We start from the raw sequence: 18,191 nt of genomic DNA on the forward strand, positions 1-18,191 counted from the left end.
TCCCTCAACATCTACCGCTGCAGTGCCTTTGAGCAAGGCACCTACCCCCCCCCCCCAGCTGCTCCCCGGGGTGTGTGTGTGTGTTCACTACTTATGGATGGGTTAAATGAAAAGGTCAAATTGTGGAAAAAACATACTTGGACAATAAATGATTTTTCTTCTTCTGCTGCTGCATGATATTCCTTGAAGTTATGTAACTTAATCCTTACTGTAAGGCACGAAGAAAGACACAAGAAGACTCTGAAGTCATTTACAGATTTATTTCAACGATAATCATGTATTTGATGTTTGTAAGATGGACACAGTATGTCTAACAGTAAAGTCAATGGAATAATTCAAATATGAAGCACTTTAAAAATGTGATGTGATGCGGTCAAATCTTTGCAGGTGCAGCTACATTATGCTGTCATTATGCTGAGCCAGGAGCCCCAGACGTTTCCTGTTTCAGGGCCCTCTGGGAGCCGTTAGCCAGGTCGACCAACACCTGGACGGTCTGGGCCAGCCGACTCAGCCCCTCGTCCTCCATGATGAGCTGAGGGGAACACAAGGCATCCTGGAAAGGGACGGAGAGAGGAGTGAGCAGGTGCAGGTAATATACATACAAGTGTTTTTGCCACGAATTGGTCATTTTTCAAGATATTGAATATTGTCTCTGTTACTGGCAATCTGCAGCTCTAATAATAGTAATCTTCAACAAGCTAACTTTGCTGTCGTCTCTGTTAGGGAATTAGTAGAACCTACTGTCAGTAAGGTCTTTTAACATGCCTTAACTCTGACCTATGGCTGTAGAAAGTCCAATTGATGTTGGGTGGCTTTGCATCATTTTCTAGCTCTAACTGATTGTTCTTACGTTTCTGTTTGTGTACGGGTTAAAGAAACGAGATACAATGTGTCCGTTTGTGAGCTTCCAGGGTCTTGGCAACGTGGCCAGTTTAATGCATTAAGCATCCAAGATTTTGGGACCCGCTTTGTTTTAATTAATGCAACAGTGTGCTTTCCAGATGGAAAGCTGATTCCTATAATATTTAGTATAGTCTCCTATAATTTGTCTGTAAGGCATATTGATCTGTTGCGTCAGAAGCTTTGGAGCAGATTCAGGAAGCCTCTCCAGGTATGGACAAAATAAATTTAAAATTCAGCCTTCAACCAACAGCAGCACTTAAAACATTGTTTTGTTATGAGTGAGGACCCTGTGCTGTCAGTGTAGTCATCTTGATTTCCTCTCAATATGCCATTTTTATACGGTCATATTGTTTTACCGACATAACGTCATATGGTGCTGTCAAGACGTGTTTTACTATGTTGCAGGAGCATTATGTACATCTTTTGGACAAAAATGTAACTACGAGTAACTGTAATGCTGCTGGCTAAGTTACAGATGTATTGCATGCATAAATTGATTTAGTGAGAAAACCCCATTGATTATCTGCGTCAGTTAGGACTCTTTCATCAGAGGTGCTCGTAGGTGTATTTTTAAACTTTAAACAGGCTAGCTGCTTCCCCTGCTTCCAGTACTTATACTAAGCTAAGCTAAGCCAACCACATCCTGACTCAGTGTCTGTACTTAAAGCGAGACTGCAACTTTTGCTGAACAGCCCCTAACACAGGGTCGTGAAAACTGTAGCATAACAGTACCACAAGTAGAGTTTGCTAACATTAGCCACTATGTTCCAGTGGTCATGCCAGACCAAGTAAGACTGTCGCAACAAAACCTCTGATCAAGGTGTATTGCTTGTGAATTCAACTTTTCATTTGTAAGAGGGAGAATGCGCTATTTCTTCTTTCAAAAGTTAAATATTCTTTTTTAATGCTCAGACAGGAGAGTTGTTTCAGTCTTCTCATGTCACGCTTTGACAGAATGCAAATAAGCAAATTTCCCCTAATCTTTAACCAGTCCTTTCCCACAGATTTTTTGAATGACATGTCTCTGTTTTGCATTCTCAGAAGTCTCCAGCAATCAGTTGAGTCATCATGTACTGTAAATTCAAGTAAGGTATACTTGTGTGCATGAAGCATGAAGAGAGCTCCGCATCAATTACATAGAAATTATACTGTGTATTTTTCAAGCCTGCTTTAAGCTGTGGCACCATCACATGGTAGAATCAAGAATAATACTATGGCAGAGTGATGCACCCCACTACCCGCAGATTCAAACCAGACTTAATGCCATCAGTTTAATTTGACAGATGCTATAATCACATAAATTGTACACATAGCGACTTTGAAATATATTAAATAAACGATAGATTATATTATAATCATCTTTCTAATCTCCTGGGTTTTTATCTGGATAGGAAGTTACTCCATGTAGCTTCTCACCCTCAAGGATAGGAGGCTCCAGGTTTAATTGTTACACTGAGTACTTATGATTAGTCACGAAGTAAGCTACAATCTGTCTGTGAAATGTAAATGAAGTCATCTTGATGTTTGAATATTAAGGGCAACTAGGGGGTGAAAGAGTTAACACATTTATAAGACAGGCTCAATGACATTCTGTAGCAAAGCATTTAATTTCACTCTCATATATGGTGGATATCAGAAACATCCACACGCCCTGTCAAATTTTGGAGTGTTTGGAGTATTGCCTCCAGGCCTGAAATGAAAAGCCATCAAATCAGCCTGACGTCCACTTTCCTTTGGAACAAGCAACCAGGCAGATCAGAATAAAAACAACCACATACTCAATTATGTTAGAAAATAAAAAAGTTATGATGTTTAATGGAAAGCCTCAACTTTCCCTGGATTTGCTCTTCAAACACAGCTTAACTAATCCAGGCTAACATGATGCTAGTCAGCTAAGAGGATCCTGTTAATTCTCATCCTGTCACAGTCCAGGCCGTGACTCCAGTTTTCTCCCCTCATGTTTCTAATGTTCTCTCTCTGTCTGTCTATGTGTGTCTGTTTCTGAGGCTTGGCGCTCCTCCCTCTTTCTCAGCCGCCTGGTCCCAGTCAGCCAGCACATCTGCAGTCCATCAGCTCACCGAGCTTGCAGTATATATATCCCCCGGTTCTACAGCCACTTGTCGCCAGATAGTTGTGCTCTCCACTCTGTTAGATTAGCTCAGGCCACTTAGAACTAAACATGGTACGTTTTTGCTCCTTTTGTTAACATTCGTCTCTCTGTGTCCAAGACCACTACTCGCCCGCTTGCCTGCCAACCTTTTGTTTACCACGCTCCAGACCTCCAGCTTGCTTTGCCTGCCATCAGCCCTCTTCCCTACCCTGCCTGCCTACTCATCTACTCCATCTCTTGACGGCCGCGTCGCCTGCTTCCCTCACAGCTCCCTCTCCACCCTCTTGGTTAGTTAAACTTGGATTAAGTTTTTTGTGAATATCTGTGAACTTTATTTGTGAAATAAATGCAACAAAGTGCACAGTAGCAGAATTAAAGCTGATGAACAACCATAAACAAATTCTGACTAAAAATGAAATCTACCAAAAATCTATAATAACATTAAATTTTTGAGATTAAACTGTATGACTGACTTTCAGAAAATTGATTTCAGTAATTGTTCTTAAGTAATGTAGGTATGATTTATGGAAAAGTCATCTAAAAGTAATTCAATACGAACAAAATGAATTACAATAGAAAGACACAGTATATCAGCCATACCATGAAATTGTCTGATAACAGCTTATTGCAGATATACTGTATCAATGTACATATTGGCCAATTTGTAAATTAGAAGTTACAGTACATAAATGGTATGTTTGAGGTAATGTAGACTCTGTGTCACCAGTTTTTATTCACACTTTCAATTTGTGCATAAAAATCCTGAGTGAAAAAAAAAAAGTAAAAATACCATTAAAAGGTTTTATGCTTGGCTGAGTGAAAACGGAGGCGTATCAAAAAAACCAAATGCAACAAAGTGCAATGGAAAAACACTTGGAGCAAAAATCATGACCTACACGAAGCATGTGACCTAAACAGCCACTGAAGCTTCTGCTCCAATGAAGAGAGCGATGAGGAGACTGGAACCTTCCTCACATTAAGATATGAAACAACCAGAAACGTCAGATTTCCATCATGTTTCCACATGTTTTTGTTCATTTGAGATTTGACTGGTGCGCTTTAATTGCGTCATTTCGTTGTGTCCTCTTCTGCATTTTTTTAAATTGCACCTGAATGGAAAATAAGTGCCACCAGCTAAATCTTGATGCACCAACTGCTAATATTCACGTGACAGTAGTTAATTAGCATTTTCTTTGGCTGATTTTCTTTGGTGTCTTTTGGCTAAAAATTGCATTACTTATAGATATAAACCTAGCTACTGATGCGTTTATCTTTCTACTGTAAAATGTCCCACTCAGCACATATTTTGATCACAATTCTTTAATTAACTAACTAAAGAGAACATATTTTATTAGCTTCATAAATCAGGTACTGTTCAGTCAATAGTAGACACTTTATACTTCTGATTAAACATTTTATACATTTAGTGTTTTAAAATGTTCGTGTCGGGATTTTACCTTGAAAAGTCTTGATGCAACTGACAAGCTGCACTTTTTCAGATTTGGATGTTGTCAGAGTTTCTGACAACACACATTTTCTAAACACAAATTCTACACATAGTGGATTTAACGAAATCCTTAAGATGGTGGGACTACTTTGCAAGCTGAGCTGACAAAGCTGGACATCAGTTATCAATAGAGCTCATCACCACGTCTCCATCTGCTCCCTGCATTTGGCTGTTGCTATCTCAGTTTTGCTTTCACTCCACTGGTTTCTTTTTTGATGCCTCTCCTTGATTGACTTCTTGTGACCCAATATCACTACTTTTATTTTCCTTTATCACTTTAAAGTATATACTATAAACAACCCACACGCCACTTCCTCAGGCAGATGCACTGTTAATTCTATCAGGAACACACTAGAGAATTGAACTGGTTCTTTCCCTGACGTTCTTCACGTGAACATTTTATCTTCTGTGATTAGTAACTGAAGATATTAAGTACCTTGAGTTATAGAAATGAGAGGCAGGAAACTCAAAAGTAGAAAACTGCCCTGGGCCCCAAAATCCCCAGGTTCACAGTGTGTCAAATGGTTATGTTCATTTGTTTAATTGTATATTTGGAAAGAATCTGTTACAACATCAGTCAAAGCAGGTCGAGCATTATCACCTAATCAGGTGGGTCTGCATCAAATTCTCGTTTTGAGACTTCTGTAGACTAGTTTTAAGCTCCTGGAAAAGCTAGTGGTAGCCCTTAGGTGAGATTATTTTGTTGAACTAGTTTTGAGACTTAATATATCAGCTAATATTATGCTCACATCCCTAAATAAATTTGAATCACATTACCTAAAACGAAACTGACAAACAAAAACTACATGGACCAAGCAGTATTATTTCAAAATAAAATAAAAGTGTTAATTTGTTTCAGGGTCTTGGAATGTAATGAAGCTGCCGCATATATACATATCAGTTGACACTGATGGGAATGTTATTAGTTCTGCAGGTATTTGGTCATAAACCAAAGTATTGGACCAATTGAAATTTTGATCTGATGGTGGTGCTGGATGAAAAGTCAGAGCATCACCAAAGTTATTACAGTTAATCCTCTGGAAGTCATTCGTGTGTGTAAAAATATGTGCCAATCCAGTTGATGGTGAGATATTTCACAGGATAAATGCCAGAGTCAGAGGATCACCAAAGTGAAGGGATAATCTGGGCACCTATATCTGCACCAAATTTCATGGCAACCTGTCAATATAGTTGTAAAGAGATTTCACCAAATGTCAGCCTGGTGGTGGCACCAAAGGAAAAGTCAAGCGATCACCTACTGTCAGTAGGATGGTTTACAGACAATGAATGTCTGCTCACAGTTTTATGGCAATCCATCCAATGTCATCCTTCAAGCCACAGCACTAGCATGGCTCACTGCAGTTCGTGAGTGCCAGAGATATATGTTATAGGAGATATAGGCCCCCAAAGAGGTTAATCTGGCATGCCTACTGTGACTATATGACTTCGATTTTTCACATCATAGCTCAGATTTAGATGGTTTTCAGACAAAGAACTTGGTTAACCTTTAGAATTAAAAGTAGATTATTTTTTTAACCTTGCTGAATGATTTGTTTTTATCATGCTTTCTTTGCTGGGGAGCTGTGTTGACGGCGATGTCAAAAAAGCATTTACAGCTCCACTACAATCAGCTAACACTGTATGTTACTGTATTTCTATGCTGGTAGTTGTTGCATCAAATCTCAGCTTTTAAATTGAATCTGGATTGATTTGTAGTCACTCCAGCATAACTGATGTCTGCTGCAGTGGTTCTAGGGCTTTTTCACGTTACAGTCAGACAGATGGGCCCCCTGGATCATTGTCAGTGACCCCTGGAACGCCCTAAAGGAATGCCCTCACCCAGAAAAAGTGACATTTCCCAGTAGGTCTGAAAGAAATGATTAAATCTCCATATTCAGTGCTGCTGACTCTGTAGTGATTACTCAATTTACTGGTGAACCTGAAAGTCCGAACGCGAACATGTGATGGAGATCATCAAGAGCCTGACAATACACATTGGTGTGCTTCAGTTCCAGTGATGTGTGCGAACAGCAGTCAGACTGATGGCTGAAGTGATGCAGAGAGGACAGATTAGAAAGGCGACAGCTTATCGAGTCACCTGCTTGTGAATTGTGCGGCACAAACCTACAGGCCGATTCTGCCTTCTCTCTCCGACCGTGACTCAACACACTCACCTGCTCCAACACAGGCCAGCTGGAATTTATGACGGTAAACCTGCTGTTTGGAGAGCACACAGGAGCTTTTGAAGAGGTTAAAGCACAGGACACAGTGGATTCACATCAGGATATCCGCATGACTGCTTACACTTTTACCACACACGCATTAATTAAGACAAAATTATGACCAACATGAAGAACCAAGCTGGTTTTGTCAAATTTTCCGTATTTCTCTCCAGCTCCACTGGTTACTGCTTAATGTTATCTAACCTTTTTTTTAAGGGCTAAGTCTGGCATTTTTCTATATTTTTCTTTATCAACAAATCCCATGAGGTCCAAATCTAACAATGTGTTAGTCCATCTCTTAATACTTTTCAGCGTCCTTACCCTGTCTGCGGCTCTCTGCCCCAAGCTTACACTTTTCATGACGCACAAATCTCATCTTTGTGTGGCCTGTCTAAATTTGTTTTCAATTGTGGGATTAGCTCATTGCTGCCCCCTCTGGCTCATGTGTTGGAAAACACCCACTATGTCTGCTACGTTGGTTGCGGCTCTCAAAAAAACACTGTAGTCAACCAGTGTGTAAACACAGAATTTCTTGTCCAGGTGCTGGGTTTAAAAAAAAAAAATATAGACATAACTGGGATTTATGCCTCCCAAGGAGTCACAACACTGTTTTTTATTGAAGTGCCTGATGAAGAGCAGATTTGTTCTCAAAATGTATTTTTGCTAAAGTAATAACATGGAAATTTTAAATGGAATGATAAACAAAGTCCTATTTATTTACCACCTTCTACCCTTTTTTAAGAGGCTTTCTCTCAGCTTTGAATAGCTCCTACATGAATACTAAGCTTTGCATTTTGGGACAATAGGATACATTTAAAACATTCAAATCGTGGTTTCAGTGTACTTGTCAATTAGGACTTGAAACATATTGATGTAATAAATCGGAAATTTTAAAGAGCGTTCAGTGTTTCCCCCGTTGGCTCTGGTTTAATGCTCCAGAACGAGGCAACAAAGATGCCATGCTAGAACACTTACTTGGACTAGGTACATACAGGTGACATTTCATTTTTAAAAAAGGCTCAGGAATATCCTAAAAAAGATAGAATTAGTGCATTTGTTGGAGATTCTATTTAGTGGTGGATGCTCTAGTAAGTATTGTAAGTAGTGAGCAGCAGCTCCAACAATGGAGCTTTGTGGCAGATAATACTTGTTACCAGAATACTTTCATTGTTGGTTTGGCTCATGGGATTTGACGACAACAATAAAACTATGTCACCACATTAAATAATTTTTAATCAAAATTTATTTGAAGTTCAAATTTAACTTGTTTGGAAATGGTGATGCAACAAGACGTGAAAATGGTGGTTTGAAAACACATAATGTCATACTTTGGCACCTGATGATCACTGTGCCAACTCCATTCACTTAAGACGAGGACGTGCAGTTGAAAGCGCCATAAAAAGCTAGCAAGTGGACCTTGAGTTAAGACTTTTTGTCAAAATAAGATGTTCAGCAGCTGCAGATACCCTGATCACACCTAATGTTCTTGGCTGATTAAGCAAAGCAAGGCGGCAAGCAGGCAGACAAACAGCACATGGTCAAAGTTTCATTTTTAATCATTTCTTTACAGTGGGAAGAAAAAAAAAAAAAACTTTACATATAGATTTATAAAACTCAAAAATGATTCTTAATAATACAAGAGTATCATATAAATATAAAACACAACAGTATTTCTGTTCCGCTAACATATTTAAGAATATAGCTTGATCTAAGCCAGTGAATGTATTACTGTGTGTTGCTTATCCAGTTTCATCTATAAAATATACATTTGAATTGAAACAGTATAAATTTCATTTTAACAGCAGGCTAATAAAAAAACTTCAGACGTGGGAAGGGAGGTTTTTAAAGTGGACATTCTGACCTCTAGACAGCAGAGATGTGGACATGAAATGGACGGTGGACAAAAATAACCAGTGTGCTGTACACCTTGTTAAAAAAGTAAATAAAGTTATAAAACTCTATTGCAAATTCAACAGAATTGCTTTTTAAAATTTGGGGCCCAAACATGATTAATATTAAATAAATAAAGACATTATGAAATAAATACATACAAATAAATTGTGTAATTTTATATATATATAAGTATGAACCAGTTTTTAAAATGAATTGAGGAATTACTCAAATTCAAGTCATTACTATGAAAATATTATTCCATATTTATTCAGTGTTATGGAAGATAATTTTTATGTAATTATTGAGATGTTTATTTCAAAATGCTTTTTCAAAAGACTTTTTATTTCATAATGGCACTTTGAATTCTTATATTATTTTATTTCCTAACACCACTGTTGTGAACAATGCTATTGTCACTGCTCTCTAACCTTCCAGTCATGTACCCCCCTGTCTCTCTTAGGCAAACAAGCTCAACAACAGCTTCTAAAATTAGCCAGTTAGCTCCTGTCAACTGAATTAACCAACCAGCTGCTGCTGTAACTACACACAATTATAGTGCATATAGGCAGTTAGTACAATAACTAATCTCTCCTTTTCTTATCTTAAGAAGGCTGCACATGCTACTTCCTGTACCTCGCAAGATGGCAGCTAAGTTGGGTTCTCAGCTTTCTTTATTACTCCACATTAAAATGAAAAGACAGTGTTAACAGCAGCAGCTAACGTTAGCTGGTTAATTCAGAGCTTCTCTCTGGTCCCTGTAGCCAACAGAAGCTAGCTAACAGTTGATCTTTATTTTGATGCTGAGTAATATTCTATGCTTCCAACCTTGCCTAGCTAGTTAGCTTGCTATATGGGTAGCATGTGTAGCCTTACTAATCTAAATAAAAGGAGAGGGTACTTTGTTATTTCAGAATGCATTCAACATTGTTGCTCTAGCTAAACAAAAAAAAAAAAAAAAAAAAAAGCTAACTGGCATGTAATTAGGGGCACCGACTGGATCTCTCTCTCTGAATGAGATAATGTCCCATCCTGCTCGTTCTGATAACGGTGGTTGATGGGTCAGCTCAGGTCAAGACCGGCTTATCCCACTGAGAGAGCGAGCATTTGGTCTACCCCCAGGAGAGAGAGAATCCAAGGTGATTGATGGCTCAGGAAACAGAAAAGAGATGACCTTATAGTCCAAGTTGGAGTGTGCAGGATTGAAGGGCGATAACTGTTCAGAACAAATTGTTGCAAAAGATAACATCATAAGGGAGCACCGAGGATAATGTAGAGATAATGCCTAAGAAAAAGCTGTGTACCAGTGGAGCCAAGAAAGGGCTATTTCATGGGATTAATAAATTTGGTTGTTATGGTCATACTGAGTACCAAGGAGCTGAGGGCGAAGCCTAGTGATAGTCTTGACACCAATGTGGCTGAGGGGAGCATCCCCCCTTTAACATCCTGTCCTAGGCTTATCAACTAGTATGTGTGTAGGTTGATGAGAAAGCTGCGAAGTAAAAAAGTCTGTTGGCTGGGATGTACAGAGATGATAATCTCTGCCAAGTCCATAAATCGCCTCAAAAAAGAGAAAAGATTGCAGTACAAAAACCTCCAAACTCAGTTAAGTGAGAGACTGAGTAGCAAGGCGAGTGTTAGATGGCAAGGATCATCTTTCTTGTCAGATCTATCAACATCTGGTCATTGGTGCCTACAAAAATTTATGGGAAGTCAGAGATAGCCAAAGGGGCTTTTTACAGTTTACGTTCCTCACTTACAACTCCCCATTTTTTCTCCTGATAACCCCCAAAGAAGCACTAATGGCAGTATGGAGAATGGACCAGGCTGGTACACCAGGGGTGATGGCATTAAATGAAATGACCCTCTCATGTGGGATCAGAGGGGCATAAAACTAGCATACCTTTTCAATGCCATCTTGTAGAGCAGGAAATTCCCAAAGTGCCTCAAGAATAGTAAACCACTCTCATACCGAACACCAGCAACCAGCAGAAACTGCATAACCTAAACAACTGGTAGCCTATTATTGGTTCATACATCCTAAGGACCTTCTTGAGTGTCCTGAACCAGAAGGTTGCCGAGGTTTGTTCTGTACACCTATGCTAGTGGGGCTTCATCAAACCTATGGGCTGCTGTGAGAACTTGACAATACAAGATGGCCTAATGAAACTTAGTAAGCAAGAGAAAAAAAAAAAAAACACTTGCAGTTGTGTTCATTGATTTTGCCAAGGCGGCATCATACCAACAAAGGTGCAAGAGAGGAGAGGAGTCAGTGAGCTTATTGCTTGGGCTCAGGAATTAGCTAAGTATCTGGGGAGATTATATATACACACACACATACACACACACATATATATACGTATATACACACACATATATACACATATATATATATATATATATATATATATATATATATATATATATATACACACACACATATATACATATACATATACATATATACACACACATATATACATATACATATACATATATACACACACATATACATATATACACACACACATATACATATACATATACATATATACACACACATATATATACACATATACACATATACACACATATATACACACATACACACACATATATACACACATACACACACATATATACACATACACACATATATACACACACATATACACACACATATATACACATATACACACACACATATATATACACATATACACATATACACACACACATATACATATACATATATATACACATATACACATATACACACACATATACACATATATATACACACACACATATACACATATATACACACACACACATATACACATATATATACACACACATATACACACACATATACATATATATACATATATATATATAAAAAAAACCTGGAAAGTCTCTGTAGCTGTGCTGAAGCCTTTCCAAAAGCTGGAGCTATTCAAGGCATATGCCCTACCGAGGGTCATATACATTGCTTACAATGGTATGGAGGCCATACCAAGCTGAGTTTGTGTGACAGGGACGTTCATGCGTTCATGCAAGAAATGATTGCACCTGGAGCCCTTAACAACAGATAGTGGGTTGACGACAGCCACAAGGATGGCAGGATAGGGCTTATCAAGCTTGTGTCACATTACTCCAGCACTCCAGCTAAGACAGTTGGTCAAGCTGAATGCTCCTGACAATTAATGCACAGAAACAGTGGCGAGGACCGCCATCTGAGACCCACAGACTTGAAAGCTTTGGCTTCAAGTGCGGGGCAAGAAAGACATGAAAGGAAGGGCAAGAGAACCCAAGATATGAACAGCACTGACTTCGATATTGCATGGAGGACACGGGAGTTCAAGAAATGGTGCTAATTCAGGGCTCAAGCATAGAAGTCATCAAGAGACAAAAGACATCTAACAGTTGACTGCAGGAATTTGGAAAATTTGAATAATGAAATAAAATCTTATAATAATGAGTTTAGTTTTAATAATTTCTTATTTGGTATGACAAATTATTGGTTAATTTATATTTTGTACACAATTTATACATATGATTTAGTCATATGCTTATTTACTTGTTTAACACTGAACACTTTTTAAGAGAATAAATCCTGCTTTAGTACTTTGGGAGTAGGTTTAGACCAATATATGGTTTGCTGATAGGGGGACAATATCACTACGGTTCATTTTTGATATTATGATGCTCGTCTCTTACCACAGCTACAGAAAACAAAAAAATATTATTCAGACTATTTATTCAATTAATTTCCCCTAACATTTTTTATTGAATTTTTCCCTATATATAATTTATGTTGGTCACCCACCTTCATTTTTTCCTTTCTTTGAATTCCAGTACAAAGTTTTAGTGTCCCATTATAGGGACAACTTTGTTTAGAAACTTTATTTTTAGGGCTTTAGCATCCTGAATCCCAAACATCTTTCTCTCATTGATACTATCTTTTGTACCTCAAATCAGTCAAATAAGCATTGTAATCAATTCCAATTGCAGACATTGACCTTCTATGAGTAATAAGCCTGACACAGCATGTGGCAGAAACAGCACAGACCATTTGATGCTCTTTTAAATGTGTAGCCTCTAGGGAATCAATTATTTACCTATCCAAAGGAGGGGAAAATTTTTAAACAATCAATGTTATTTTAACTCTGAATAATTGAATATTGATTACTTCTAAGGCTTAACAGGCTTACAGGCTTAACCAAATTAATGAAGCCTTTGCTGATTCACCAAAGACAGAAATAACCAAAAACAGAACAAAATAAATAATAAAGAAATAATTTAATAACCTGTTTACATTTATACAAACATGAAGTCAGCTGGTCAAACAGATCAGTGACAACGACAAAAAATACTTAACACACACAACCTCCTTGAGGGGTTTGTACCGTCAGTTTGGACACATGAAGCTTTGAGGGGGATTGATGCATTGACATTGCCCCCTGCTGCTCAAAGTTTACATAGCAGACCCAAAAACAAGAGCAGTCTCTGCAAGTGGTCTTGGTCAGTGTTCATTCAATAAGAGGCACTGTATCAATTGTCTCACTGTCACGTTGCTGTGTGAGAAATAACATCACTATACATCCAGGTTCCATATTAACTAACTTGTATCTGTCTCAAGGCTACAAAATCACATTCACAATTCATTCTCAGGTTACTTCAACAGCTTCTCTCTCAGGACAAGTGGTCTGTCTACAAACATGCGGACTGAGTTGTTACATTCCGCAGAGAGAGCTGCTCTGGAGGCAGAAATAATCTCAGTGGTTAGGTTACAACTCTAAAGCACAACAGTCTTTTTGGTTGAGTGACGCGAAGTTTTGTTGGAAATTAAGTGTTAGAAAAAAAAAAATCCATCCAGCCATTCACAGTTCCGCGTTTGTTGTTAATGACACTGCCACATGCCCAGATCTCAGCTATTACTTTGGTAGGTACAACGTAATCATAACTGATAGAAAGATGGCCAGCGCTTCAAGAGTCAAACCCAAGTTTTAACAAACAGCAGTTCCCAGAACACACTGTATATGCAACACACAAATCTCTAATTTTTAGTCTGCATGTTGGCATTTTAGCTAGAAGTATATAGTTTTTCCAGTGTAAATGTATGAAATACTGTGACACATGCATACTACACAGTTGGAATTAAGAAGTAAAGCTGCACTAATCAATATATTTTATATTAACAATGGACCAAATGATTATGTGGAATATAAAAAGTGTCACTTGTGACCAACCCACAGAGAATTATCACCCAACTCTACTCTAATCTCAGCTCTATAAAGTTAGCTCACTCACTGTTGACTGAAGCACAATTTTATATTATTATATTATATATTTGTATTGCCAGCATCTTGCACCCCCCCCCCAAAATAAATAAATAAATAATGCAGCTTTAATGTTTACTATGTATTCACATGTGCTTGATGGCTGCACCATATATCCTGCATTTGTTGGGTGTTAGTTGAGAATGTCAGTATATGAATTAAGATAAGCAGCAGAACAAACCAAACAACAAACAAAGTAAAGACAAAAGTTTTGAAGAGCAATTGCTTGTTGCTGCGTTGTGCGCCCTGAGCTTGATATTATAAATACAGAAGCTATATTGAGTGTCTCCATGTTTTGATCTGTATATTGATGTGTAGTATTGATTGGTAATGATTCAGCCCTGATCTGTCTCATAGGGGTTATACATCCCGCTCATCTACAAGTGCGCAGTGGTGAAAGGCAAGTATATGATGAGCCTAAGGTATACTATGTTACTGGGGTTTGACTGAGGATGCGCTTCCTTTGCTCTACCCATTCATGTCTCAACCAGCGAGATTGTTTTTGCCTCGGAGCACCTCTGCTTCAGAGAGTTTAACAGAAAACAAACGTTCTCTGCGTTACAGTGAAGGCTAAACTAGGCTAAGGCATTTCAATGTTCATCTGCTCTCATACAGTATTTGTCCTTCACTTTAATGATTTCTATTCCTCTAAACGTCAAAATGAAGAACTGCGTGTAGTCTATTCTGTTGTCTTTCTTAAGAGGTGCTCGGCTGCATGCTCTATATGACTAACAGCCAAACAGGGCAGCTGTGGAGTGTCAACAAACTCTCACGACTTATGACATCTGCTCTACAGTCACAGAGAGTATGCATACTGAAAACACACACACATAATGCGGAGTATTGTCTGAGATGACAAATGTGGGAACAGCTGCGTGTTGGCCTCAAACTTTTCAGCTGTGACTGCGCCACACAAGTCAATGTGTGCGTGTGTGTGGTCAGTATGCATGTAGAGCAGCTCAACATGTGACTATATAAGTACTTAGTGTTGTGAGTGTCTCCTCTAGGCGAGCAGGTAGCAGTAGAGGACGTAGAGCAGGGCCATGGCCACACAGTAGAAGAGCAGGAAATCTGTGGACAGCAGTGAGGAGGAGAGGGACGATGAAGACGAAGGTGAGGAGTGGCAAGGGGAGTGGTCCTCCTCCATTCCACCCCTCTCCACGGCCAGCAGGGCCGTCACACAGCGCAGCACAGCGGGCAGCTTACACAGAAGCACATCAGAGCACACACATACATCCGTCTGGACAGGACACACACACACACACACACACACACACACACACACACACACAAGGAAAATGCATGTAGTTAAAACTAGGAGACAAGAGAGGGACAAAACAGAGTGTAGAACTACACAAAGCAGAGTTAGGGTTGGACTGATATATGGGCCAAGAAATCTGATTCAGTTCAGTACAGAATGCCTTCAAACTTATGTCAGTCCAACCCTGATAGGAATAATGTAGCAAAACAACTGAGCTGAAAGCACATGGAAGAATCTTCTCAACCAGCTACTTTTTTAAGCATTGCATTTTTGGGATGCTTTTAAGAAACAAAACTTAAATGTGTCCAGGTTTGCACAATGTCCATGAATTGTAATGAAACGGTAGGAAAGTGGGAACAATAAGAGATAGATTTACCTCAGGGACTCCCAGCTTGCGACAAGCAACAATGAAGTTTTCCACGTTGAGTTGAGACTTTGCTGTGCTCAGTTTTGGCTGAAAACAAAGTACCGGACAACCACATTTTGGTAAAGTGAAAATTACTCATTTGCTTTGAAATAACTAATTTTTTCATTAGTTGGGATAAAGATACTGTAAAATTTCAAACCTCATCTTCATAGATTACCAAGCCTTTTACTCCTAATTTCTCCTGTTTTATATTTGCTCATATTTAGTAAGAAGCCTCCCTGTTCTCTGATCTGCTCCTGTTAATTTGAGCTTGATGCAAACGCAAGTCTTCCTCCATGTTTACTTGAAGTTTCTTACTTCCTCCAACTACCTGTCTTGATAAATTCAGTATAATGTACAGTGAGTCCATTGTTTTAAAGAAATCAGTCACCATTAGGGGACCTTAAGGAGAGCAAGTATAATGGGAGCACAAACAGAATTGAAATCTTTATCTGTGAAATGCTGAAGTGAACCTGTAGCACAAGCGGAGAGGAGTCAGGAAGCTAACTGTCAGTTATACAGCTATCTTAGCTTTGCTAACATTAGCCACCATAAGCTACTGGTCACTCTAGACCAAATAAAGCTGCAGTCAAACTAAAATCCGCCTGAAGATATTTAGCAGCATAGTGTGTCCAAAAGCGAAGGGACAGGAAATCATGTGCTTTGGGTTGTAAACAAACTGCTGGAGCTAGCACGGCTAGGGAGCTAACAACAGCTGTCCACAAAGTTGTAGATTGCACAGCATTTTATCAAACATCTTATTGTCATTACACTCACTGCAGCCGACAGCATCCCCCCTCCTTTGCTGCTTCTATATTTCACTGTGAAGTTATAGAACAACAATATAAACAATATAACAATATTTCCTGAATTAGAGGTCACTCCCTCCCTCCTTTCACACTGGCTGGACATTGGAGAGCATTGTGATTTCATGTGTCAAAGTTCAATCAGACTGAACTCTGCGTGATGCAAAGGAGGCGGGTCATTTCGCAACCAGACCCTTCCGCATAGAAATGAATCAGAAGCGAATTTCAGTCTGCCCCTGCTATAATAATGCAGCAGCAAAACTGTGTGTTAAACTGTGTAAACTGTTAGAGGAAGATGTGTCATATAGTCTCAGTTTAATACAGTTACAAAATCCAAAAGTAAGCTATTTTAATAACTTTCCTCAAAATACCAGAATCAAGTGGAATTATACTCAATAAACAAGGGGCAAGAACAGATCAGTGTTGTCTTTAGTGTGTCTTGATCATTCTCACAGGAGGAAACGGCTGATGATTTCTAGTCAGACAGGACAGGATTTAGCAGTTTATCAGACTCACCACTGCTGGGGAGGGAATGTGGATGATCGACACGGAGCGTGGTCGAATCTGATTGACCAGCTGGCAGAGGATGGTGCCATTGGATAAGGCCTCACCCAGATCCTCCGGTAGATTGATCTTCAGACGAGTCTCCAGAGTCTGAGGAGTGTGCCAGAAAGAGCACTACATCAGATTTATATTCTTGTCAGCATTTAAAAGCTTCTTACGCAGCATTTACACCACAGGACACAAACTATTTTAACCCAGGATTATTATAGTAATGATGTCTTGCAAAGTAATGATGTGGAAGCATCATATAAAATCTAGTGTAATCATCTGACATCTTCAATGAACTGTGAGAAGAAGCTGATGAAGAATATACATCTGTGATACTGTTGCAGTGGGGAGGGGTTTTCATTTTGATGTAACTTATAGGATTTAAACATTTTCACACCACAGGTAATTTTGAGCACATGAAAAGAAGAAAAAGTAACATCCCACACACTATCAACCATTACGGTGCATTTATTGCAAATTACATTTCAGTTAGATGACCTTTATTAGACACAGGTCATCTAACAAATGTACTGTGAATGCTAACAGTGTGTGGGGGTGTGCAGTGAAATTTAAGGGGGAAATCAAGCATTTAACAAGTAGCAAAAAATATATTTATGGATTCTAGTAGAATCTCATCAGAATCACTCGAGGTTAAGGTCCGCCCTCAGACCAGCAGTGTAGTAGTGACACATTCTACCATTAAATCTCTTTAACTACATCTTATCCAATGACCAAACCAACATACATATTTAACAAAACAACTGTGGTATGTAGTCTGTTACCTTGCGTAGTTGTGTGATGTCTGATCTCTCTTCTCTAGGAGAACGCAGCGTCATGCGAGACTCACTTCTGCCAGAATCCCCCAGAGTAAAGACTGGCCCTGACAAATAGACAATAGACAGTGCTGAAACAGTGCCGAATCAGTGAATGAAGGTGTAAAGTGTGTGTATTGTGTTGTCTGTACCTGTGGCTTTGACATTACTGCGGGAGGAGGTGCGGAACAGGAAGCTGTTGGGTTTCTGGGCCTGTCCAGTGGGAAGGGATGTCTTCGAGGAGGACGGAACATCTAACACAAATATTCAGGTCAATATTAAAAATGTGTTAGGCCAGATACACTTGCATAAGTACATATGCCTACCATGGAATTTATGACACCACAACACAGGAGAAGTGGTGAGACGTTTGGTAAAAT

General features: G+C 39.0%; 1 protein-coding gene across 4 annotated transcripts in view; it reads right to left on the reverse strand.

Moving 5' to 3' along the window:
• Positions 1–288: 288 nt before the first annotated feature.
• Positions 289–18,191, reverse strand: part of lrch4 (leucine-rich repeats and calponin homology (CH) domain containing 4) — a 57,285-nt gene continuing 39,382 nt past the window's right edge. For 3 of the 4 annotated variants that reach the window (XM_040140274.1, XM_040140276.1, XM_040140278.1), the window contains 5 exons: positions 17,964–18,065; positions 17,782–17,879; positions 16,964–17,101; positions 15,612–15,689; positions 11,518–15,214 (listed from right to left, as the gene is read on the reverse strand). In XM_040140274.1, the coding sequence (XP_039996208.1) occupies positions 14,978–15,214; positions 15,612–15,689; positions 16,964–17,101; positions 17,782–17,879; positions 17,964–18,065 (653 nt within the window). In that variant the 3' untranslated portion in view covers positions 11,518–14,977. Of the gene's footprint in view, positions 554–11,517; positions 15,215–15,611; positions 15,690–16,963; positions 17,102–17,781; positions 17,880–17,963; positions 18,066–18,191 lie in introns of those variants that run through there. The other variant, XM_040140277.1, reaches the window with a different exon arrangement.

The sequence above is a fragment of the Xiphias gladius genome, chromosome 12 (assembly GCF_016859285.1).
Source record: "Xiphias gladius isolate SHS-SW01 ecotype Sanya breed wild chromosome 12, ASM1685928v1, whole genome shotgun sequence".
NCBI lineage: Eukaryota > Metazoa > Chordata > Actinopteri > Istiophoriformes > Xiphiidae > Xiphias > Xiphias gladius.